The sequence below is a fragment of the Boleophthalmus pectinirostris genome, unplaced genomic scaffold (assembly GCF_026225935.1).
Source record: "Boleophthalmus pectinirostris isolate CB_2022bp ecotype Guang Dong unplaced genomic scaffold, ASM2622593v1 HiC_scaffold_2, whole genome shotgun sequence".
NCBI lineage: Eukaryota > Metazoa > Chordata > Actinopteri > Gobiiformes > Gobiidae > Boleophthalmus > Boleophthalmus pectinirostris.
Genome location: NW_026571152.1, coordinates 19,597,710 through 19,624,889, shown reverse-complemented (window position 1 = coordinate 19,624,889; position 27,180 = coordinate 19,597,710). Strand labels below are relative to the sequence as shown.

The following is a 27,180-nucleotide window of genomic DNA, read 5'->3' as shown; positions in this document are numbered from 1 at the left end:
TTTGAGCCCAAATCTGCATGCCACAAGTCAACCCACACATCACACCACACATGTATTTATTGATCTTATAAATTTGATGTGAGTATTTTTCTCCTGTCAAAAAGGTGCTCTCTCAAAAATACAAGAGTCTTCTTCCAGGAGTCCTCCTGAGCTTGACTGTGGCCTACAGTCTGCCCGCCCCACAGCGCCATGACTGGAAGACAGGGAGAAAAAGAAAAGGAAAATCAAATCTCGTCATGCGTTTAATACCCCAGCCCTGATTTTCCCCAAAGGGAACCGCAACAAATACTTTCTGACGCTGCTTCCCTCACCACCCAAGATGACAAGGTAGGCTGTGTGATATGGCAAGGCCCAAACCCGTTGACACTACCTCCAGGAGAAGACCTGCAAATAACCTGCAAAGTCGACTTCAAGCAAACTGTTGGTCAAGAGATCTTAATGGTTGACTCATCACCTTTAGCTCCACTGCCGGGTGATGTCCTGCTACAGCCCATGGTTGTGCTAGCCAATGCTGTCCAAATCAACAGCTTCACAATCCTTGTGCAAAACCAATCTGCCAGGGAAACAGTCATTCCAGTTGGCACAGTAATGGGGCCTATGTATCACACTGAAGTTTGACAGTTTGAGTTTGACAGTAATCAGATCAACTTTGGTGACTCCCCCGTGCCCCAAAAGAGGAAAGAGCGGCTCAGACAGAAACTGGCTGAGCAGTTCCCATGTCTTCTCTGTCAGTGAATGGGACGTTGGCCTAGCAAAAGATGCTGAACATACCGTCCACCTGTCCGATCCAAGATCCTTTCCGCAGCGATCACGTCACCTGGCACCTGCAGACAGAGGATGTCAGAAAACATCTATAGGAGCTATTGTGTACTGGCATCATCAAAGAGTCCCGTAGCCCTTATGCCTCACTGATTGTAATAGTTCGGAAGAAAAATGGAACAATACAGATGTGCATAGACTATAGACTACTGAACAGCCGTACCGTGCCAGACCAGTGCACAACTCCCTGCATCGATGAAGCATTCGACTTACTGTCAGGAAGCAAATGGTTCACTGTGCTTGATCTGCGTAGCGGGTATTACCAGATTCCCATGGCAGAAGAAGACAGAGAGAAGATGGCGTTCATCTGCTTGTTTGGCTTCTTCCAATTTGAGAGAATGCCGCAGGGAATAACTGGAGCACTGGCGACTTTCCAAAGGTTAATGGAGAAGACAGTCGGAGATATGGACCTCTTCCAGGTCCTGGTCTACTTGGATGATCTCATTGTCTTTGGAAAGTCATTGGTGGAACACGAAGAGCGGCTGCTCAAAGTGCTGGATCGCCTTGGAGAAGCAGGGCTGAAGATCTCTCTGGACAAATGTCAGTTCTGTCAGCCCCAAGTGAAATATTTAGGGCATAGTGTCTCCGCTCAAGGTGTCTCTCCTGATCCCCAGAAGAGCCTCGAGATCTGAAGTTTCTGCAATCATTTTTGGGCTTCTTTGGGTATTATAGAAGATTTATAGCGAATTATGCTGCTATTGTGAGACCCTTGACAGAACTGACCAAAGGCTATGCCCCAACGCAAAAGAGCTGAAAGAAAAGTGCAGGTCCGAACAAGTTCTACCTGAAAGAGTGTGAACCCTTTGGACAGCGGTGGTATGACTCCTGCACCAAAGTCTTTCACCAGATCATTCATTGCCTTACCCATGCACCAGTGCTAGCATTTGCAGATCCATTCAAACCCTACGAGCTTCATGTGGATGCAACCTTTAAAGGTCTTGGAGCCGTCCTTTACCAGCCTCAAGATGGTGATTTGAGGCCAGTTGCATTTGCTGGCAGGAAACTTAAGCCAGTCTGAGAAGCGATGTCCGATACACCAACTGGAGTTCCTCTCACTTAAATGGGCAATGGTGGATCGCTTCCATGATTATCTGTATGGTGCGCGCTTTACAATACCTACAGATAACAATCCTTTGACCTATGTGCTGTCAACTGCAAAGCTCAATGCAGTGGGACACCGGTGGCTGGCAGCATTGTCTACATAAGATTTTGATGTTCACTACCACGACCAGGTAAACGCAATGTTAACGCAGACATTCTTTCAAGAAACTTTGACAATACAGACACATGCAGTGAATGGGCAACAATACCAGAGGCAGCTGTTATGTCAATCTGCAAAAGGGTTCAAGCGTCCGAAACACCAAACAGTATCAAATTGGAGCTTCCAGACATCTATGCCTTTCCGCTGAAAATGGAGTTGGAGTTTAGAACACGTCTCCACTGATGATCTTGCCCATGCTCATAATAAAGGTCCCACAGAAATTACAGTTACTTGACATAACTATAGTTCTATGAGTGTGTGCGAGCCCACCTCGCTTTTGGTTACCTCTCTCTGGCGCCAAGCCAGCCTCTGAAAAAGATCAAAGCAGTCACCACACCAATCATGCCCTCAGCCTGGCATATGCCCACAAACCCAGTGCCCTATAAATACCAGGCCACTAGCCACATAACTCCCTTCTTTGAATTAGCTCATAGAGGGAGACGATCCAGCTGGGCCTGAAGGTAGGTGGGCTCGCACACATTCATAGAACTATAGTTACGTCAAGTAACTGTAATTTCTATTTCGTGTGTGCTCCGCCCATCTACGGGCTTCGCTATTGGTTACCCACCGAGGCGAAGGCCGTAGGGATAAATTTACCCCCAGCCACAGCCGATGCGCTAGAGCGTCTACCCCAAGTGGTGGCTCGTCTGACGACCTGAGTGAGAGCCAGAGTGGGCACTGTGTGTTCTCTGCACTTGCGAAAAGGTCGACCCTGGGGCGACCGGACCTTTGCCAGACCTGAAGCGCTATGCTTGGTGAAAGGCTCCATTCGTCGGACAGAGGCCCCCCTTGGGACATCCTGTCTGCTCCGATGTTGAGTACTCCGGGTAAATGGCGTGCTCTCAGAGACACCAGGCAAGAGTCTGCCCACAACAGGATCTCCGCTGCTTTCCAATGCAGAGGAGGAGACCTGGGCCGCCCCGTCTGTTCAAGTAGGCCACAACCGTCATGTTGTCTGACCTGACCATGGCGTGTTCCCTTCGTAACCTGTCAAAGTGCAAGAGCACCCTCTACACTGCTATCATCTCCATCAAGTTGATGTGGGCCAGTGGTGACTCCCATGTGCTACCCTTCACCAACCGGCCGAGAGTCCCTCCCCACTCGGCGAGTGAGGCGTATGTGAACACCTCCACGTAGTGGGGGACTCCGCCCATGCGCACTCCCTGTTGGAGGTGACCTGGGGCCAGCCAGAACCTGAGGTCCTCCAGCGCTGCTCGGGACAGAGTCACTGCTCTCTGCCTGTCCCTCGTAGGGTGCAGATAGAGCCAAGTGAACCAACGCTGGAGTCTGCGCATGTGCAATAGCCTCAGACTTACCACTAGGTGGGCTGAGGCCATCATCTCCAAGACAGACCGTACTTGGTGGGATGGGGCTGATAGAGCGGCCATAAGACTCATGGCCAGGGTGAGTAGCGCTCCATGCCTCTCCCTGGTGAGCCGTGCATGAATAGTTTGTGAGTCCAGCTCCAGGTCCCAAGTAAGTGGCCCGTTGAGCCGGATGGAGCACGCTCTTTTCTCTGTTCACCACAAAACCCAACTGTACCGGACGGTACAGCGGGACAGAGCGTCGCTACTTGTGCCCTAGCCCGGGCCTGCGACGCTAGTTCGAGGATGAAATCCCTCTGCGCCGGTTCCGGAGGCTGGGGAGGAAGCGGGATCTGGGTCCTGACAGCAGCGGCAGTGAACAACCCCGGCGGCAGGTCTACTGGCTCGCGGCAAGATGCTCAAGAATCAGAAGTGGTTGAAGCTGAGTCCTCCCAGGGGCTCGTCCTCTCCGCAGAGTCCAGACAGACGAAACAGCGATCGTGCTGGTCTTCGCAGTGGAACGGGGTGCTACACGAACAGCATCTGAAGTGCCTGACACCGGCAGGTGACAAATCTCGGGCAGAATCCATCTTCTTGCGATGAATCTTGAAGAAGTTCCCAGAGAAGCTGAGCTCTGAGAGAAGAAGGGAGTTATGTGGCTAGTGGCCCGGTATTTATAGGGCACTGGGTTCGCGGGCATGTGCCAAGCTGAGGGCATGATTGGCGCGGTGACTGCTTTGATCTTTCTCAGAGGCTGGCTTGGCGCCAGAGAGAGGTAATCAATAGTGAAGCCCGTAGGTGGGCGGAGAACACACGAAATAGAACCAGTGGACAGACACAAGTCCTGAGTTGTCTCACCTGAAACGTGAAAAAGAGAAAGGAGAGAAGAGAGAAGAGAAACATCAGTGGAGCCAACACGTCCCATAACTGGTCCGCACCTACAACAGTACAAAGTGTGATGCTACTGGCTACTTGCCTTATTTTCTCTTGTTTGGTCAGGAAGCCAGGCTGCCAGTAGATCTATGTTTTGGGACGTCATCTGATAAAACTGTGGAGAGTCACTCACGTTATATGTCAAAGTTGAAAGAAGACCTACATCAAGCATACAAGTTGGCATCTCAAAACGCAGACAAAGTCCATCAAAAGAACAAGAAGGCTTAAGACAAAAGAGTTGGATTCCAGTCCTTGGATATCCGAGACAGAGTGTTACTAAAAAACTGGGGTTTCAAAAGAAAACACAAATTGGAATCTAGATGGAGCCCAATACCTATCGTGTCATTGGAAAGATGCCTAATCTCCCTGTATACCAGTTGAAAAAAGAAAATGGGAGTGGTAGTATCAAAACAATCCACAGAGACCACATTCTCCCTATTGGACAGGATGTAAAATTGACAATACCTGATAAAGACAAAGACCTGTCAGACAAAAGACCAAGACAAAGACTCCAAAGTCACCGACAGTCATGGCTGAGCCTCAAGTACCTCAAGATTCTGACTCATCTGAGGACGAGTACTATGAGCCACCGCAACATTATTGCACTCGAGAAAGAGTCAGAGAAGGTCTACGATAAGTTCTTGGTTCTCAAGAGACTCACAAAGATCAAACAAATGTTCAAGAATGTGAAAGTGATGAGGAAAGTTCACACAATGAGTCACAACTAGAAGGAGTGGAGTCTGATCAAGAAATTGAAAGTGAAACTGAGACAACTCCAGTAGTAATCATACAAGACGAGCCAGACCAAGATGAAGATAATATCTATTCTACCCCAGAACAAGTGGTGGAGCCCAGAGCAACACGGACTGCCATGACTCCAAAAATTAGATTGCCCCATGACCAATTGGCTGATAGTCCAAAATTAAAGTCAAAGAGACAGGTAAAACCAGTAGTTCGGTTAACCTATGATGAGCTGGGAAAGGCTAAAGACACGCCAATCACAATAATCCATGGAGGAGTTGTTATTACTATTGGAAAAGACTAATAGTTATACAATTATGGGTCATTCTTCCCAGGTAGAGTTTTGGTAGTCTGTTGGGGACACCAGACATTTAGTGGGGGGAGGGTGTAACCCAGATAAAAATCCATGTGTTACAAGTACATTTGCAAAAGTATATTTCATAGTTATTAATGGTAAAAAAAAATAATAATAATAATAATACTTATTTTATTTTATTATTCATTCATTAAAATATATAGTTCATGTTATGGTTAAAAACATATTTGCTAAAACTAAAAAGAGATAAGAAATATTAATATTTTATTTACGATACTGTACAAGTGGTAAAGTGTTTTTCCTATTCTAATATAGTCTTTGAAGGTGACGCGAGTTCTCGTGAGAAGACGCACGGAGAGAGAGTAAACAGAGAGATCTGGTGGAGATACCGGGGAAACAGCCACAGCTAAAGTTGTCTCGTGTTTTTGCTATTTTTTGTAAAGATTTGTGGTTTGTCACTAAGAGAATCCACCGTGAGTTATCAGTGTGTGATTTGGAGTCATGAACAGTGTAGTTTCAACGCACCTGGATCGCTGTTGGAGGCACACTGTAGCCGGGGGCGCCAAGCTGTATTATCAGAGGAGACGAAGAACCACGGAACTGGACCGGCCGATTCGGGTGGGATTAACATGTTTATCGAGGTACCTTGCTTTTATTTTGTTTGTGCTCTTTAAGTGAAGTGACCCAGAATTTTTGGTCACACTGTAGCATCGATACAGGCCTGCAACGTATGGTATATTTAGATGCCGGCATTAGTACTTCACATGAACAAGAGTTGCACATTTTTGTGAAGCTTGAAAACATTTAAACATGCATTTTTATTTTATTTTTCTTTATTAAAGGGAGGGTTATTTTCCATCTACTTTGTGTCTGGTGTTAATTTGGTACCCCATAGACCAGGCATGTCCAAACTACTGCCTGTGGCTTCCAGGTGATTTGGCCCAGATTACCTTACATCAATTAAAAATTAACTTTTTACTGCAAGTTTTTTGAAAATCTACTTTGATAAAGCTAATATTGAAGATTTAATGTATGGTTTTGAGGATTTTAGCTTGAATAAAGACTGATGTCTCATTCTAACGTGTTAAACATGCACATATTTCAATTATTCCCTGTACTGAGCACCAGTCTACGGCCCTTGATCGGCCCTCTGCTTCGTCTGTGTTTAGAAATGTGGCCCTTGATGAAAAAAGTTTGGACACCCTTGCCATAGACTATCTTCTTTTGGTCATTTCCTAGTGTCTTGTATTAAAGGTGCTCTACCGTTATCCCAAAATATTAGAAGTAGCTTAGGTTTAGTACGAGAGTACGCTGTGAAAGAACCCAGAGCCCTCTCAAGTAATTCATCAGTATATAAGGGCTACATACGCTTTGTGGAGGATGCTGCATATTTTCTTAAAATTTTTACAACTTCTCTTACACAGGTCTGGGGAGTAAAATGATCTGAAGTAGCTGGTCCGTGTATGTGGAGAGTACGGAGGCTCGATCAGGTGACCAGCGTCAGGATACACGAGCAGAGTGAGCAGGTGAATGTTCCCAGCCTTCTCCATCATCGCCTTATCTAACACAAAACATCAACAACTTTAACTACCATAGGAATGAAATGTAAGCAACATGCAATCAAATGTCTACTAAAGTAAAGACTTCACAATTCCCAGCATTCAGACACAAGGAGAATATGGAAAGAATAGCTACTGTCAAAATTCAGTTTATAAATAAAAATCACATTCTTGACGTTCCATAACTTTGCTTGATAACTTTATTTTGATAAGTTTAATTTGTACTCCCACCTGTATACTGAATATGCAATTTTAAAATTAACAGAGCTAAATTTAACTGCAGTAGCTGCTATGTTATCCCCAAATACAGTGAACTACGGGTGGCACGGTTCACAAAATTCATGGTAAGGTTCATATTGCGGTTTAAGGTTGCAGTTTTCGGTATGGTTCTTGTTGTTATTTTTTCCTTTTAATCTTTAATCTCCAGAAATATACTTCAGCATATACTATCTTATCTTAATTATCCACAATTTAGGATACAGCATTAAAAAAGTAAAATTATAGTTAGTAATGTAATCATGTGCAAACTGAATTTGACTTGACTTTAAGCACATTATTATTGGACATAGGCAACTGTTGTGCTTCGGTGAAAAAATGTTACCACCTTCCTAACTCTCTTCAGGACTCAGGATACTTGGTTTAGTGAGATTGCGCTCTTGGCTGCAAGGTTAAGGGCCTGGCTCCACTGCACGCGTCAGCATTTACGCGTGTAACCTCATGAAACCACAGCCACATGTCAGCGCGAAGGTGGCTCCACCAGAAGCTGCAGCAGGATATACACGCACAGCACTGGCTCTGTGTTTGTCAGTGGGAAAGATGATCAAACTTGACTGAGCGCTTTGTCTTGTATCATATCCACAGTGAAACTAACAGCTGAACAGGCTTGTATTTACCTTCTGTACAGGCTCACCATGGCAAACGCGAGGATTTCAAAAGTCTTTCTGAACCTGGGCTCTTTCACACGATACAGAACTGCCCCAGGAGCATGTTGTGCTGATGGGTAACGCAAAAAATACAATCAAAGATTCATGCTCTCTGTATATTTTGATGGGGATACATGCCTACGCTCGCGTAGAGCGTCAAGAAATAGGATGGATCCTATTTTCTGAAAATCTGTGCACGCAGGATGTGGTGCTCCATACACGCGTCTACCCTGTGTAGTGGAGCCGCCCTCATTCCCTTTTCATGCATTCTAAAAGCTATGCATCCAAAAGTTGCAGTTTTTACGCTCGCACCAGGCGAAATACACATGCCAGGCCCTTAGGACCTGGCTCCACTGTATGGCTGTGAGCTTCTTCCCTGTGTTTTTAAAGTTTCATTCATATGTTAATTCGCCCTGTAATGAATCCCTGTATATAATAACATGTTGTGTATGTTTCTGGACTTTGGAGTGTCAATGGGGTTGGGATATGATGTCATATGGACTGTGAATGTATATGGGACAGATAAGGGGTGTGTCTCCAACCTTAAGCATATGCCAGTGTGTTATGGGACACGTGTTGGGTCAAAGCTGCTGTGTATGTTTCCATGAAGATGTTAACTCAACAGTTATGCTGGTGTAAAAGGCACCCAGTTTTTCTGTGCATTATTGGGGAACGTCGACTGCGTTGTCGAGGGACGACCAACGCACAGAGATGCCGCGTAGGCGAATCATGCTGAATCAGCTTGAATCTTGAGACCTGTACCTGCCTGAACCAATAAAGAGACATGTCTGAGAACTGTTCTAACTCTCCAAGCCTCTTTCTTAAGATCCTCTGTTCAGGCTGCCTCCAGGAGAAGATGACAATTTGGTGACCCTCGACATGATCCTGATGTGGTTCCGAAGAGACTCCTGGAGGCCAAAGGTCAAGACGTTCCTCTTCACGGAAATCCTAATACGCACGTGACAGAGAGCGCTCGTTTCAAGGAAAAGGTCAGAATTTTTGTCTCTTGAATTGATGTGATGTGCTTATTGGGACTTTTGTGGTAATATTAATTTGAGTAAAATAATCCAAAATAATTAAAGCATGTTAGGCTTCATGGAAACAAAAAAAGCAAAGCTCGAATTCGTGTTAAAGGCTTCACGTAGAAAATAAGCCAGAAGTATGTTAATTGAGATTGAAAACAAAATTAATAGTATGTTTAGGCTTTAATCAGATAAAGCGTAATTAACAAAGTTATTAATTAAAAAAGGTTCCGTGTTTAAGAAGGCCTTCACGAGAGACAGAAAAGGCTGTTTTATAAGAAAATATAAAGTCTGTGGTTAAACTTTTTCGCAGAAAGAAAAACTAAACTTTTAATGAAGTTTATATAAAAACAAAGAATTTAAAAAACTTAAGTTGTGCACAAAAAGTAGAACACGAAGAAAGGAGTCAGATTTAATATAGAGACAAAAGAATAGGACCAATTACAAAACAGTAGGCCTACTGTAAAATAAAATCAAAATTGTGGCGGAAAAAGTATTAGTGGTTTTTATTTACATTATGAGCTCTAAAAGAAACGAGCCTGTTCAAATGAACATTAAGTTATTATAATTGACCGAAGGTCTAAAAGAAACCAAGCCTGTTCAATGAAGTTATAGTCAAATGAACATGAAATTATTACAATTGACGGAAGGTCAATAGAACAAGTGAACCCTGCGAAGCAGAGAGTGTGTCGCCCTCCCCATGGCAACACATGAGTAACTAAGAAATAAGTAACGTTTAAAATTGTAACTGTCTTAACTTCAAAATTTGTAGCACTAAATGCCACGTTTGCAAGAAACAAGTCAAATAAGTTTAATAAGTTTAATAGATGTTATTAGTGAATCTGATATAACCATGAAATAGTTAAAGAAGTAACCAGTTTGGGAGTAACAGATTACAAGTACCAGCATTATGTAATCAAAGTACAAATTATGAGTAACTGTGCTCAGTTACAGTTACTGTCTCAATGAGTGGTAACTGGATTACAGTTACTTTTGTTAAAATAAATGACTTGCAATATTTTCCTGTTTTTACATTTGGGACTGAAACGGGTCTAGGCCAGGACTGAACCGGGTCTAGGTCAGGACTAAACCAGGTCTAAACAAAGATAAGATACCTAACAGTAGTGATAACAGTAAAGTGGCAGTGTATAAAAGACATTTAGTCTTGTTATATTATTAGTTGTTGTTCGTTGTTATACTCTTTTTCACCACAAGAGGGGCGCGCTTGCACACCGAGTGAGTCACAAACTCTTGAGTCAGTATAGCGGCGTGACGCTCGGCGCATCGGCTCTGTCTCGGACACTTTAATGTCTGAATGATAGTGTGCGTCCTTTAGATAGAACCACACACGTCTTTAAGTGCTCAGAAACGTTCTACATTACCTGGATGTGGACTCCCTCATTTTAACTCACCTGAACGTCTATAATTGCTGTCCTGACCCGACACCCTGTGGTGATTGCTAGCCAGCACTCAAGTTTTCTCATATTACAATCCTCATTACAGGCAGTAAACTCACATAGGAAGCATTTTTCTATCAATAATTTCAATAGGCTTAAGGAAAAATTTTGGTTTTTATTGTCAAGTAGATAAAACTTCCCACGCCAAGATATTCTGGTCTCTTGTTATTTTATAACAAATGGTGGTTTATAGAGACTTAGGCTCAACAATTTAAAAGAGAACAAACGAAATTTGCAGGACGTGGTTGCTCCATTCATGTAGTTTTAAAACCAAGATAATATCAAGTAATTCAAAGTATTCAGATAAAGTTACTTTAAGTAATTTAAAGGTTCACGTTACAAACTAAAATTCTGAAAAGACGAGTCTCTGTCTATGCTTGTAGTATGAAGTGTACGTCATGTCCTTAATTAGCCCATTTGACCTCGTTTTTATGTTCTGAAGGTTAAGGTTGTGTGGGTTATTGATAGCCTAAGGTTTACGAGGCACATATTATATGCAGTTTATTTTATTATTTCTAATTTATTTCAGCTGTTTGCCAACACATAAGTGGCTATAGGGCCATATTTATTTAGTTATGCATATTTTTTCTTGCCTATTTCAATTGGAATATAAAGAGGGCATTGCCTGATTTCAATAAAGGTTCATCTGGATGAGATGATCTGTCTATTTTGTTTCGATATCAGTTATATTTTAAAACACGCAGACATTATAGCGTAGACTGCCACTCGGGGTATTTAAAACTTAAAGAAAGACCGATGGAGTGAGGCTATGACTTTGAAACATCGGGCAATGGCAGAATGTTCAGAATGTAACAACATCCAACACGAAGGCAAGAAGGTTCAAAAATAGCCTAGTCGGAAAACGTTGTCAATTAATTAGCTGCGCAAGAAAACCAGGTAAGTCTGGGGTTGTTACGGACAATTAAGAATGTGAACATACACGCTGAGCGAATTTTGCAATGAATGAGCTATAGAGTTTGCATTTTTATTGAGGCTCCTTAGTTTGTTTGCTGTATGATTGTTCTAAAATCTAAATTCAATCGGCGGGCGGGAGCGGTTTTTAAAACCTTCAGTGCAAAATGGACAGCGGGCGGATGATGAGTTTTGTGTCGCGGTTGCGGATGAAAAAATAGCCCATCCGCGCATCTCTAATATATATATATTTTGTGGATGTGATAGATTGAAGGGTGCATCCTGGGATAGAATGTTACCAAAAATGTTGTCATTATTTTGAGTCCAAATTAGAAAAAACATTCTTGAAATTAATAATCCGTACATAGTTTAACAGTTTCCAATAGGGGTGTCAAATTATCGCGTTAATTGCGATTAATTAATTACAGTCATATTTAGCGCGTTATGTTTTTTAATCGCATTAATCTCATTTTTAATCTCTAACTTTACTGTTTCTGTATGCGATTTGCTTTATTATAAAATCTGTTTTTATGTGTTGTTGGGACAACAACACACACACACAAAAAAAACACATTTATAATTTTTTTTATTTCGGTAATTCCACTCATTGCCGGAAACCCACACAAAACTCGCGCAGTAAGAGCGATGTCATGTCATGTTAACGTTGGCGGCGTTAGTCGCACAATGGACGAGGTCGAAGAGCCAGTAGAACAGGTAAAAACGCATTCGTGTCTTGGAAATTATTCTCCCGATGTGAAATATAAAAGAAAATAACAAATATAAAATCGCCTACAACTTAAATGTCACTGGTGAAAACAACCTGCATAGACTCATGATGTCTGCACTACTGTCCTATAGTGACCTGCCACATGAGGGGACACACACACAAACACACAAACACTAACACACACAAACAAACACAAACACACACAAACACAAACACACACCTTCATCATCGTCATTAACCTGAGAACGCGCGGACCACGTTTCCTTCCGTAGTTACTGCGCGGACACCGACGTGCTCCCGTGCGCCGTGTACGTTTTCTCACTACGCTGCGTAAACCGCGCTTCCTCCTGTGCGCCTCTAAACCAGAACTAACACCAAGACTAAAACCGAGACTAACCCAGTCCAGGACTAAACCAGGACTAAACCAGGTCTAAACCAGGACTAAACCAGGACTAAACCAGGACTAAACCAGGACTAAACCAGAACTAAAACCAGGTCTAAACCAGGTCTAAACCAGGTCTAAACCAGGTCTAAACCAGGACTAAACCAGAACTAACACCAGGACTAAAACCAGGACTAACCCATTCCAGGACTAAACTAGGACTAAAGTAGGACTAAAGCAGGTCTAAACCAGGACTAAAACCAGTGATCTCATATATAAAGCATTTCTCTATCAATAATATTTTTAATATGGTTAAGGAAAGACTGGACTTTTTATTGTCTTTAAGTAGACAAAAGTTATTATGTTCAGATTTCCTCGTCTTTGCTACTTTACAGCAAACAGTTTCTTATTCATGGAGACTTGGGCTCAACAGCCAATTTGAAGAGAACAAACAACAACAACATTTGCAGGATGCGGTTGCTACATTCATGTAGTTTTAAAAAGCATGAGAATATCAAGTTATCCAAAGTATTCAAATTACGTTACTCACTTTAAGTAATTAAATGGATTAAGTTACAAACTACATTTTGGGGTATGTAATCTGTAATCTGTAGGGGAATACATTTTAAAAGTAACCTTCCCAACACTGCAGATTAGTAATAGTAATAATAATAATGATACTTTGGAATGTAAGTGACTGCATCTGTTAAAGTTTGTTAAACAATAAATGACTTTATAAAGTCACTTTTTTTTGTTGATCTGCCACAATAATGTAATAATGAATTTAAATGAAAATACTTCAAATTGAAGGCTTTTCTCAGCAATTTTTAGGTGAGATTAATTAGATTAATTAATTACAGATCATAATGAATTAATCTCTCAATTTTTTTAATCGCATGACAGCACTAGTTTTCAATATTAGTTGAAGTCTCTCGTGCAGTAATCTCTTATTACATTTATACAGTTTTAGAGTTAGTTTACTTTTAGTGTCATACACTGTGTAGTTGGAGCCCAGCTGGTTTTAGTCCTGGTTTAGTCCTGATTTTAGTCCTGGTTTAGTCCTGATTGTAAGACCTGGTTTAAGTCCTGGTTTAAGTCCTGGTTTAAGTCCTGGTTCAGTCCTGGTTTAGTCCTGGTTTAGTCTTGGTTTAGTCCTGGTTTAGTCCTGGACTGGGTTAGTCCTGGTTTTAGTCCTGGTGTTAGTTCTGGTTTAGAGGCGCACAGGAGGAAGCGCGGTCTACACAGTGTACGCGAGAAAACACGGTCCACAAGCGGCACGCGGGAGAATGACGTTCTCAGGTCGATGACGATGATGAAGGTTTGTGTTTGTGTGTGTTGTGTGTGTGTGTTTGTGTTCATGTCCCCTCATGTCGCAGGTCACTATAGAACAGTAGTGCAGATATCATGAGTCTATGTAGTTTCTTTTCACCAGTGCCAGTAGCTCCGGTTTGACATTTAAGTTGTAGGCAATTTTATATATATATATATATTTTTTTAATATCTCACGTCGGGAGAAGAATTTCCAAGACACGAATGCGTTTTTACCTGTACACTGCTGGTTCTTTTCTACTGGCTCTTCGACCTTGTCCATTGTGTGACTGACGCCGCTAACGTTAACATGACGTTTACATCGCTCTTACTGCCGCGTTCTGTGTGGGTTTCCGGCAATGAGTGGAATTACTGAAATAAAAAATAAATAAATGGGATGTAGCATAAAATGTGAAAACAGGAAAATACCGCCTTGTAATCCACTTATTTCAGCAAAGTAACTGTAATCCAATTACCACTCATTGAAACAGTAACTGTAACTGAATACAGTTACTCATAATTTGTACTCTGATTACGTAACGGCGGTACATGTAATCCGTTACTACCCAACACTGCTCATCAGACATAGTAAACAGGCAGTAAGACACATTAGACACAACTGACAGATCAGGTCGTGATACAAGGGACAGCAAAACAGAAAATGCATTTCATTTTCAGTGCTTTTTAAGTCGCACAGAGCACGTGGTTCCTGCAGAGAGGGTGAGCCAGGGGCAAAGCCCACGCTGAGCATGTACTGACCTCTGACATACAACTCAGGTCTAAAACTGTTTAATTAAGATATATGTTCTTAATTTTGTTTTTTATAAAGTTTCATTGTGTTACTTTTGTTTATGCTTATCAATATAAATTTTATAGATAGCCTAGATTGAATCATAAATCTGACATCAATATCAATATGTAGCAGCTGAAAATAAAACAGGTCCCGATTTACATAGTCAAAGGCTGAAAGTCAATAAAACAAATAAAAGTAGGGTTTCCCTCTTGTTTTCTAATATATGTGATTTATACAGGCTCTTTTCTTCCTAAATGCGTTATGCTCCTCTGCCTATATATATATATATATATATATATATATATATATATATATATATATATATATATATATATATAAAGATGACTCTGTTACCAGCTGACACATTGCATGTTCAACTTCTGTCAACAGTTCTGCCTTCGAAGCATCATTCTACACAACTGCACTGAGCGCCTATCTGAGCGCCTCGACTGGAGATACCTGTGCTAGTTCTATGTCCACGCTTGGCACCTTGGTTCGCAGTGGAGCCTTCCCAGGCCAGTACAAAGTGAACTTCATGTCTTCTCTACAGACAGTGTGCTTCAACGTGCTACCATCTTACACCATGATGTCATGGGAGAACCAAGTGAAGCAGTAACTGGCATGTCAGTCACGTTCCATTCTACTCTGGATGAAGATGGAGAAAAGTCGACAGACCAGTCCAGACATTGCTGGAACCGGAGACCCTGAGAGACAACTCTGACTACCTTCCGCCACTGGGACTTCAGAAGAGAAGGAAGAGAAGAGAGGGAGAAAACATAGAAGGAGAGTATATGCCATATGCTTTTGAGAACTTCTTAATGTTAGTTTTCAGTATTTATTTTTGATTATGCTAATTTTTGTCTATTTTGTCTGTTCTGTTATAGTTTCTATCCATACTACAGTCCCTGACAAAAGTCTTGTCGCTTATCCATTTTGTAGAAACAAAAGCTTATAACCTGACTTTAAATTAATCGATTGGTTTTAGAAATGTCTCATATGAAAGCTAAAACCCTCCCAAATTATGCTCAATATACTAAAATAAATTTGCTTCACTGAAGAAAGATTGATCATTTAATGAACACAGAAAGGTCAGATTTTGGCAAGACAAAATTTTTGTCGCCTACAGAAAATTGAACAAATAATTGACTTCAAATACAAAAATATGTTGCATAACGTCAGTGAATTAAGTAGTGGTGCTGTGAGATCCATATTTAATATCTTGTATGACTTCCATGAGCTTGAAGGACGCATCCATGCGGTTCAACAATGATTCATACAATTTGTTGATGAAGTCATCAGGAATAGCAAAGAAAGCGTCTTACATGCCTCCCAGAGTTCATCAAGATTCTTTGGTTTTGTCTTCCATGCTTCCTCTTTCATTCTACCCCAGACATGCTCAATGATGTTCATGTCTGGTGACTGGGCTGGCCAGTCCTGGAGCACCTTGATCTTCTTCACCTTGAGAAACTTTGATGTAGAGATAGAAGTATGCGATGGAGCACCATCCTGCTGCAAAATTTGACCCCTTTTATGGTTGGGAATGTAAGCGGTAGCTAATACTTCTTGATATTTTAGGCTATTGATATTGCCTTCCACCCTGCAAATGTCTCACACACCCCCATACTGGATGTAATCCCAGACCATGATTTTTCTGCCACCAAACTTAACTGTTTTCTGGGTGAATCTTGGATCCATGCGGGCTCCAGTAGGTCTCCTGCAATATTTGCGGCGGCTGTGATGTAATTCAACCGAGGATTCATCTGAGAAATCCACTTTCTGCCACTTTTCCAGTGTCCATCCTTTTAGCAGAGTGTGGGCCTTGGCAAATGCCACAGGGTTTTTTAATTGCCTTTTGTTTAGTGCTGGTTTCTGTGCACTGATTCGACCATGGAGGCCATTTCGAGACAGAATTCTACAAACTGTTCAGGTTGACACAGGGACTTGAGGTGACCAGGCCTGGTGGAGCTCTGCTGCAGTGGAAAAGGGGCTGGCCTTGGATTTTCGAATCAACAAACGGTCCTCCCGAGCAGTTGTCTTGTGGGGTCTGCCGGACCTGGGCTTGTCAAAAACATCTCCAGTCATTTCAGATCTTTTTCTTATTCTTTGTACTTGACGCTGAGACACATTGAAGGTGTCAGCACCTCAGCAGTGGATCTGGTCTTCAGCCTCTTGATAATTAACGCTTTGGTCTCAGGGTGGATCTAGGCATGTTGTCAGAGGTCAAGTTGCAGTTGATGTGAAGGTCTGGTGTGCTGGGGTTCTTTTTATACACACCCACTAATTGATTGATCAGTAAATGATCACAAGTGAGGCTGTAATCTAGGATTGGGTGCATCATATGACAAGGCGACAAGACTTTTGTCTTGCCAAAATCTGACCTTTCTGTGTTCATTAAATGATCAATCTTTCTTCAGTGAAGCAAATTTATTTTTAATTTGGGAGGGTTTTAGCTTTCATATGAGACATTTCCAAAACCAATCGATTAATTTAAAGTCAGGTTATAAGCTTTTGTTTCTACAAAATGGATAAGCGACAAGATTTTTGTCAGGGACTGTACTACTGGCCTCGGACAGCCAACAAGCAAATTGACAAGCTGTGATACAACAAATTGGCAACCAACAATATGGTAAGAGACAATGAGCACAGAAATGAACAAAAGGAACAAAAGAGAAACACCAAAATTTGTAAATTTTGCTATAAGGAACAAACTTGTAATATATTATTCAAGTTGTCTGTAAGAGACACTTGTCTGATAAAAGTAATGGTTATGCAATTGGGATTGCCAAAGTTATACTACTTCTATACCATGCAATAGTAAATAAAGTTAAATTTTGAAGGCTACATACAAATGACAATTTTTAAACTGATAAGCCCACTTCAGGGAGTGATTTAATTTTTCCAACTAAAGCAGCTGAAATTGAAACAAGACAAAATTTGAATGAAAATACTTTGTTAAATTGGATGTTGCATCATCCCATGTCTCAGAACATTGGTAATATGGATTTGCTTACTTCTGCTCTGACACATGCTCCTATTTTCTTCGATTTTATTACTCCTTGCTGATTTTCAATTCTCACGCCCAAATTTGATGACTGTGTTTGATTAAAACCCTACGTATTTAACCTTTGACTTAAATAGAGATAAAACCTTCCTGAGTATGTGCTCCTTGCCTCTTATTCTGCTGTATGACCGTCATGTTTTGATCATGCATTGTTCAGTGTATTATGTTAACAAAAACTTGAGATCTGTTGTAATAAAAGAGAGCTAAGGCTAAAGTTGATGTTTACTCATATGACATGTCTCTTTTAATTTGATCACATGTGTTATGTGATCAAGAGAGGGAAATTGTGAGCTTCTTCCCTGTGTTTTTAAAGTTTCAAGATGACAGGCTAAACGCACTCAGTCAAGTTTGATCGGCTTTCCCATTGACAAACACAGAGCCAATACTGCACGTGTACGTCCTGCTGCAGCTGTCGGTGGAGCCGCCTTTGCGTTGACGTGCGGCTGTGGTTTTGCAAAGTAACGGCACGGGCGCATCCTCCATCTCTGGTCGACCCTCTTCTCTCCTACTTGCCATTTTTACACGGGACGCGCAGCACCCACCCTCCACACCTCTTCTTTTGCACCAAAACGAAACAGGTCACATACGGGCACGAGGCTACGGCTGAAAACCGTGGAAACCGTATGATACACACACGTCCCGAACCAGGATAACGGTTCGTTTTTTTTTTTTTTTTTTTTTGTGAACCATGCCACCCCTGGTGAACTCACATCCATAGCAGCTATAACAGATGGCCAGCTCTGATCATCCTGACCCACCACTAACAACAGGGGGCACTGCACACGTCCCATCTGCACATGAAGAAAAACATTTTTGTAGTAAAATAATGCAAGACAAAACAATATAAATGTGGTTGCCTTTCCTGGTGACATTGCCTTGAGTTGAGTTGACAAAGATCCCACATAAAAAGGGGTAGTAATGTTACTTCAGCATTTCTCCAGTGCTTTTCTGTTTAAATATCCTATTTTTTTATGTAATAAATATATGTATAAATCCCTCATACTCACATCTACTTTAAATGCAGGGTCTTCAGGGATTGGCAAGATCACATCATGATATATTACTTCCTGCTTCTCGCTGATGCGGACTTTGTCTTGATTTCTGGATACAATTTTGTTACATGATGAAACATTTTAGCCAAGCACAGTGCTATTCACCTTATTCCAGAAGTTTGTATGCACGTCGCCATCATCATTCGGATTGTATTATTTTGCATGGGGCTGCCGATCTTAACAAAAAATAAGTTCAATAAGGACTATAAAGCTGTTTTAAAACCCCTAGAGAATCAGTGAGAATCGCACATGAAAACAGAACATGTTACACAAATTAATTTTATGTAATATTTAAGATGCAAAACGTTTCCCAAATTCTCCACTGAAATGAATGATATTCCCATTTAACTGGAAGTGCCACCACAAGAAAGCATGGTTTAGGAGAATTTAGAGACAAAAGTGGGCAGGCCCGAATAAGGTGAATAGAATTAGGTACAAAGAGAGGTATATCACACACCTCGCAGAAAGAGCTGATGAAAAAATAACAGAAACTTGCAATGCAATCTTCAAACTACAATGTCAGGGATATTATATTACACTTAAATTAGATTTGACAGTGCATTTGTCATCTCCAATGACTTATGTAATGGCTAAAAGTAAAATGATAATAAACTGCAGTACCATAACTTACATTCTCATGTAGTTTAATATTTCTTCAACACTGCCGTTCACTGGCTGAACGTGACTTCCGCTGAAACACACCGCACATCTAAGCTGAGAAACACAAAGAAACCACAGTGACATTACAGTTTTAAAATTATGCCTTATTTCAAGTGAAATAAACATATTTTTAATTTAAATTATTTAAATATATGGAAATCTATGTAGCACAAGTTCACTGTCACCTTCATGACCTTGGAGTAAGCGGCCATTTTTAAGGTCATAGATGTACCAAGAGACAGGCCAAACATGGCGATCCTGCTGCCCACAATCTGAGGATGCTGCTCCAGGAATTTATAGGCAGTCTAGAAAAGCAATAAAAAGCTACATGTACTATCAAACATAATGGTCAATCTGTTCATTTCATCTGTTTCAGAGTGATGAAAAAGGAATACAGTTCTTTCCTGTTCTTCCCTAATCTGGCCTGTGTGGAGGCTCATCAAAGATTTTTTCTCAAATACAAGGCATCTTGCCTTGTCTAATCTGGGCATGGTAAGGCATTCAGGTATCACTCGCTGCCCAAGTCCTGTTCTAAATGTTCATCTCCTCCACAGGCATGTGTTCTCCATCTGGTTAACATGTGGCTAATTTAGCAAGGACAGAAAAGTGTATCCTTCACTGCCTTGCACCAAATTACTCTTTCATCTAAAATTATGATTCTAAGTAGGAGCATGGACCCACAGTGCTTATGTTATATTTAAATAATTACAATAAGGCATATACATTCAGGTGGTAGTGGTGAAAGAAACAGAATATAAGTGAAAAGTGTAAAATATGCACAAGTGTCCTTTCCACTGGCAAACAACTAGAGCACAGTGTCTCTGTTTTGAATGGTAAAAAGTTCTCAAAATTTTGCAGACAACAGGAAGCTCAAACCCTCAATAAATATTTTTATGTTGTGCTATTTCAGTGTGTACCCATTGTACCAATACTGAAGTTTGATTAAACTTTGATTAGATGTGGCTTACATAATAACAACCTGTGCCTTAGAACAACCTGTTCTGTGATTTAATTGGGGACATAAGGTCACTGAACCTTAAATTTACTGCAGCCTTTTTTAATCTTAAACCAAAGTGATTTATTACCTAAAGATAAAAAGAGTGAGCTGCTCATCCACTATTGTGATGTTGACACAGCAGCCTTTCAAGTTTCAAAGTTGACAAAATAAAAAAGATCTTCATTACCTCAAAGTAGTCATTCTTCATCCTTTTTCCAGTTGTCATTGTGACTTTATTGGTCAGATAATCCAGGGCCAGAGCAGCAAACCCATGTGACGCCAGTAAAGACGCTCTATACTCCATTAGATTGCCACCTCCTCCCCAGAGGTCCAGGACAGCAGGAAACGGGCCAGGTCCTGCATAAAATCTTCTGTGAAGCAACAAAGTCAACCCCTGGCACACACTGTGCAGAAGGAGAGCCCACCTGGAGGGAGGAAGAGTGTAGCAGTGAGGTCGTGCTCTGTAACTGGTATCCTCTGGACTCCAGGAGCCATGTACCAGCGCTCCACCAGCACAGCAGCCAGACAGCTCTGCTCCTTGAAGCCCTCTGACAGGTGGCCCTGGTACACTGACACTGTCACCTCCAGAGGGGTCTCCACATTGGTCTTCCTCATCCTGAGCCATTATTATATTGCATTAGTCACACTCATTAGATACACTTTGCATTACATCTCGTACCCACTCTTACATCACATGTGCTGCTACACAAAAATACTGTAGAAAGAACAGTCACACATTATAATGTCTGACCTGAGTCCAGGTTTACTCCCTGGCACTGGTCTGAGGCTCCACAGTAATCCCATTGGTTCCACTCCTTCATATGTCCCACCCAGGCTGGGGTCCTCACACACTGTCAATGCAAAGGTGCACTATGTAACTTTTCAGATTTGAGGTCAGCCACCTGCTTGTCTCCATGGAGGTGTAACTGGTTTTACTGGAGAACTAAAATATCAGGTAAGTCTTGCATTTAGTCAATGACAGGTATACTGTTACTAATGGCAGAGTCACCTTTCTACAAATTTGACCTCTAACATGGTGTGCTTGCATAACTTGTCTTCAGGAAAATATATGATATATAATACATTTAATGGAACATTCCAGGCATTCTCCTTTGGAACTAGCAGGTGATGGGCCCTCCACCGGAAAAGACTGAAGAGAACAGGGGAGTATTAATACTTAGTGAGAGACTTACAGTTGAGTGTCCCGGTGCTGTCACACATGTAGTGTCCAAACGCCTCCCAGTTGTGTTTGTCTTCACTGAGGAGATGGGAGCGCACCGTCAGCTCAGTCCCAGGAGGAGCATTTTGGACCAGCACTTTAAACTTCTCATCCACAAGAGCTCGGGATGGGTGAACGGACAGCCGCACACCACTCGGTTTATTTGCCATTAATGCCAAAATGATCTGCGAAAAATACATATTATTCTCATAACAAGGATGTATATACCTGTGTATCTTACAATTATTGTGATGTGAAGGTAAACATTTTGTATTTATTTATTTAATGACTTTTATTTAAAGATATCATACACAAATGTATTTTTTTTCTAACAGGCAAGATCCAATATGTATGTCCCATTTATCAATTTGTGGTGATATGGCATTGAACCAGGAATGGTCCCCATATAGCTTCATGTCTCTTTCTTGTTCATAAGTGTCCAATCAAACACGCTCCACTTGAATAACAGATAGTATTTTACAAAGCCAATCTTCAAAATTTGGGGGTGTGATGGACTTCCATGTCAACAATATAAGTTTTTTTTTAGCCACCACCATCCCAAGCTGCAGTGTCTGTAGAACATCCAAATAGAGCTAAACTGTAATCAGGCTTAATGTCTTCAGAATAACTTAGAAAAAACACTTTGTACACCAAAAAGCTAATAATTGTGGACACAACCAAATAAGATAAGCAAGTGTTCCCTCAGCACATGAACATTTATCACACTGGGAAACCACTGTTGGAAACATTTTATGCATTTAGAATAGTCCACGTTTTGTACCACCTTGAACTGGACAAGTCAATAACTACTAGTAATGGAGCAAAAATAAATCTGCACCAAAGCTTTCTCCCACATTTCAACTAATATATCCAAATTTATCTTTAAATCTTAATGCTTCCCGCAAACGTTCTCTGGAGACAGAGGTAGTGTGTAACAGTCCACAGATTGAGATCATATGTTTAGAATCAGGAGAGAGCCGCAGTTTGTCATTAAATTTTTGAGAAGGTTGAATAAATACATAGGGCCCTATCTTGCCCCCAGTCTTAGCACTAAGCGCAAGTGGGCGTATCCAGGTGGGGCTGTACTTCGCTGCTGGAGGCCTGCTGCTCACTCGCTTTCACTCCCGCCTGTCTCGGCAGTCCGCTCCCACGGACTCACCTGAGGTACGAGTGTCCACCGCTGACCGCTCACATTCTCTTCTCTCAGGTCCACTGCATTTGGTCCCACACAGGTGGATGTCTCGCAGAATATAGAATATGTTTATTGTCATATCCTCCTGAGACCAAGCCCATTCATTTGTGTCCTTTATAGTGGACATTGTGTTACCCAGTCTATCTTTTAGGTTTTTTGAGATAGACTCTTAATTCCTGTTGTACTTTGTAGAGGATGCCCAGGGCTTTCTGGTGATATCTGATTTGTTTGGCTAGGACTTTTGGAACCACCTTTTCCTTTCGATTAAAAAAGGCTGATATTCAAAATGGAACATTTTATGATACAAGGAAAAGAAAATCAAATATCCTTTATTTATACCATTTAAAACTACATTTTCCACATGTTTTTCTATTTCTTAACCCTTTAAGATAAAATTTTGCAATTATTTTAATAATTTTAATGTTTGTGCCTTAAAATACTTACAAGTTTATAAATGTACATTATAATTGACACTGGGACAGTTGTGCTGTATTTGATGGAACTTCTTTTTGTACCTGACAGAACTGAAACTGCAGCATTTCTGCAGTGAATTACTGAGGGAGATCGTGATTTTGACTTTTTGGATGATAAGAAAAATGAGGAACACATCACCCTGAGGTTTAGAGAAGTTATTAGAACCCATTCAGTTTATTGTGATGATGTAGATGCAGAGTAAGCCTGATTATCTTCATTTGTATTACTAAAACTCAGCACTGATAAGCCTCATTTAGAAAATAAAATACTACAACAAAATAATTATTTAAATAATCTACAATTTCCCTATTAGGCTATAAGGCTAGGTAGGTAGGCCTATACATTAAAAGGGTTGGATCTCCAAACAGAGTGAACCATCGGAGACGAATGGTCTTGGACAAAGAGCTGAGCATGAGTCCAGTGTTGAGAGAGGTGAGCTCCTTAAAGCCATGTGCAGATCATAGACCATATGTAGAGTTTATGGTGCAGATGGAGACAGGTTCAGAAGGGCAAACATCACTCACTGCAGCTTACACTGGTGACTTCAGATAACAAAGCTCTAATTATTCTTTGGCCAAAAGAAAGTGACTTGGGGCAACTAAACTAGTCTGGATGTTGAGTTTTGGCTTTGATGTGTACTGCATGAATTATGAATCACTGTTCTGAGAAATACCTGACCAGTGTAATACTGCACATTTGAGTCCTTCTCATCTGTATGGGCATTTAGGAGCTGTATGGGCGTATAAGGAGCTCAGTCACAACTGGACTCCTGCTGTGCTCGCTCTAAAGGCCAGTCTTCTCTGATGGTTCGCTTTGCCTGGAAAACCAGATCTGAGTTGGTTCAGACTTGTTCCTGTGTTTTTTAAGGAGCAACTGTATGTTTTCAAATCAGGACCAATCTGCAGAATTCACAAAAAAACTCGCAAAGGTGTAGAACCATCACAGCAATGATTGTGGGTGTTTGTACTGTATGAACCTTCCGCAGTTCCTTTTTAGTAGCCTAGCAGTTTCAGACTTAAAGTGCTGCTCAGATGTGCAAAGGTTTTGGGATTTTTTTAATATATCCTACTGTTTAGCGACATGGATTCATAGTAAGAAGGCATGTAACATATACAAGGCTAAGGCATTGGAGAAGTAGACAAATAGGAAAATTAAAAGGGATTAAATACATTTTTTCCCATACCCCCAACTTAATTAAATATGAACCCAGCAAGGTGGGGCTGGGGGATAATAGGTACTATTATGTCTGGGATACAAAATTAGTTTGTGGATGCACTATGATAAAAAATGTTAGAAATTAAAAGGAAGTCTAAAAACGTTTTGAGGCGACTGAAGAAGCTTATCAAAAATGTTGGTCATCAAAAAAGTTTTATTGGGTTGTTAACTTCACGTGGATGTAACACCAAAATGTCCCTGGTGTCTATTATAGAGGACATGTAATAAAATTTAAAATAAAAATTTATAAAATCTAAATGCTAAGGTGTTCATTTACCTTCATATAGATAGAAAATAACAAAAAAATGTATAATGAAAAAACACTTTTTTTTCTTCGGGTCCCAGGAGGATATAAAAATGTTTCTGATGTTACCGCTTTGCGCAGATAAGATACGTGCTCCTCTGTCACAGACCCGAGCTCAGTGAATGCGCGCTCGGAGTCCAGCCGTGAGAATGTGAATAAATCAACATTGCGGCATTAGGACACAGACAGAGTGAGAAAACACATTTTAGGACAGCACCGTAAATGGCCACATGTGACTGAGCAGCTTTTGCACAGATCCAGATGAAACCAAACTATAGAGCAGAGTTGAGCCAATACAGGGAGCGGGCGAGGGGCTGTGCTCTGCTGCAGGAGGGCATCCGGAGGGCTCCCACACAGCACACGGACATGTTATGAATGTTAATATATTTCTAAATAAAAGAAACTTGAGCTTGTTACTTGTTGTTTTTCATTGAACTCGTTTGATATTTTTATTATTTTATATTTTTACGATTCTGGCAATTCACTGAACACGTCACACCACGCCCTCAGTCTGCTCCACTCCACCCGATATTCAGGCACGGCACAGCACCCCTCTTGTTTATATATATATTTAATATTTAATAGATCCATGTCCACGCCCCACACTTGTGCTAAGCGCCAAGACTGGGGGCAAGATGATATGATAGATGAAATCATGCATTTGTTTAATTATAACACAGGTAAGTCTGGCTAAAACATAGGACAAAGGTAGTAAATAGTGGGGAAAAAAATACAATTCTTTAGTTTAGTTAACAATATTAAAATAGTTCATTTTACACATTTTTTAAAAAGTGCACATTCAAAAAGGTGCTGTTGTATATTTCTTTTAGATTTAAAGTGCTAGGTGTGTGGTCTTAAGTGCTGCGTTTTAAAGTGCACAGTGCTACTACATTGCACTATTGCACAAACCACCCCAGCCAATAAATATACACTATAGCAACTACACTAACTCTACTGATTAAAGGAACTATGGAATCATACTTTGCGAGAGAATTTGAGATTTATGAGACAATGGTAAAGAGAATTTGAGAGCAGAAACAAACAGCAGCAGAGTAATCTGCCACACAGAAAGACACTGATTACCACACATGCCATCAAATGCCACCACCCCCAAACATACACCACCCAAAGCCTCTACCTGGATTCTAGAATGGGTGTAATCTACATGAGGCCAGGAGCAGCTGCCGTCAAGGCTTGCTCCAGACAATGCCTTTAAATGTAGTCACCAGAAACAACGCATTAAAACAAGTTCCAAGAGAAACATTGAAAGAACAACTCCCGTACTTACACACGCCGCAACTCAACACAAGCTCATCTTTGCATTAACTCTGTTATCCAAACCAGAACCAGAACCATGAGCTCCTTTAGCAGATGAAGCTCAGGATGTTCCTTATTTCAATAGATTCATGTTCCTATCCAACAGTAAGGAGGTTTCCCACAATCCACTGCAGATCAAACCCAACGTTTCCAAACACTTTTGTACAAGTTACACTGCAACAGATTATTAATTAAAATCTTCTGCATAAATAGAATTTACATTACTAAACTTTATAAGATATATAGCATAACGACTCAAGAGTCACATCAGCCCGTTTGAGATTATAGTGTTAATTTTTATTTATTTATTTATTTATTGCAGCTTTGCGCAGACTTGTTTACGTTTTACAGAAACGAAACTTAAAAAGCGCATGGCTAATTTGCATAAACAGCGCACTCCACGTGCCGCTCATGCGGGTCAACTTCTTTTGGACTTAAAGGACAGGACTCAGTGGAATATGAAATGTGCTGCTGATGGCCTTGGCTGTAAATGGTGGAAAAGTTTCGTGGCGCTAGAAGCTTTTCACTGGCAGCAACTTTCGGCGTTCACGGCGATAGTGACGAGTGAATGAGACACGAGCAACAAAATCAGGGAGGCGGCGGCGCGCGGGCGGCGACAGAGAAGACAAACAAGCGAAGCAGCGAAATCAAAATTTAATATAAGCATTATATCGATATATACGATATGTCAGAATTCATATCGAGTTTTTAAAAAATCTCGATATATTAAAAATATCGAGATATCGCCCACCCCTACCATCAATATAAAAATTTGTCTGAGCTGCAATACCCTTTCTGTGACAAGTCACAAAAGTTGCATCTAATTGCCCAGGTCTAAATAGAGGATTTCGGAAGATTGGAGTAGATATAGACTCTGTAGGTTACCATGTGCAAGTTGATTTTTATTTTTTTTTAATCAGTAGATGTGAAACCTGTTTCCCTAGCGCCTCACCACATCTTAGTACAGACTCACCTGTTCTCTCTGGTCTTCTTCTGTCAGATCTGGCACACTGTCTGACAACGGCAATAACGTATCACAACAACATCTAATGGAGAAGCAAAGGCTTAAACTATCACTGACTATGCAATCACAGGATTCAAATGTTGCAGTTTACATATGACAGTGAAAATGCAGATTATTTACAGCCTGCTCTCTGCTAATCCAGTGGTGTGGGCGGAAAGGGGCTTTACCTTGATGAGCGAGTCCACTTCTTCAGTGAATGGTTGCTCCT

General features: G+C 41.1%; 1 protein-coding gene across 1 annotated transcript; it reads right to left on the bottom strand.

Annotated features, from left to right (window-relative positions):
- Window positions 1-65: 65 nt before the first annotated feature.
- Window positions 66-26,961, bottom strand: LOC110166877 (acyl-coenzyme A thioesterase 1-like). The gene is made up of 11 exons (XM_055155619.1): window positions 26,922-26,961; window positions 21,421-21,631; window positions 20,979-21,078; window positions 20,653-20,843; window positions 20,415-20,584; window positions 19,416-19,535; window positions 19,202-19,284; window positions 18,526-18,619; window positions 18,225-18,309; window positions 6,795-6,935; window positions 66-193 (listed from the first exon to the last, which is right to left on the bottom strand). The coding sequence occupies exons 2-11, from the start codon at window positions 21,614-21,616 to the stop codon at window positions 66-68; spliced, it is 1,308 nt and encodes a 435-aa protein (XP_055011594.1). The 5' UTR covers window positions 21,617-21,631; window positions 26,922-26,961.
- Window positions 26,962-27,180: the final 219 nt, after the last annotated feature.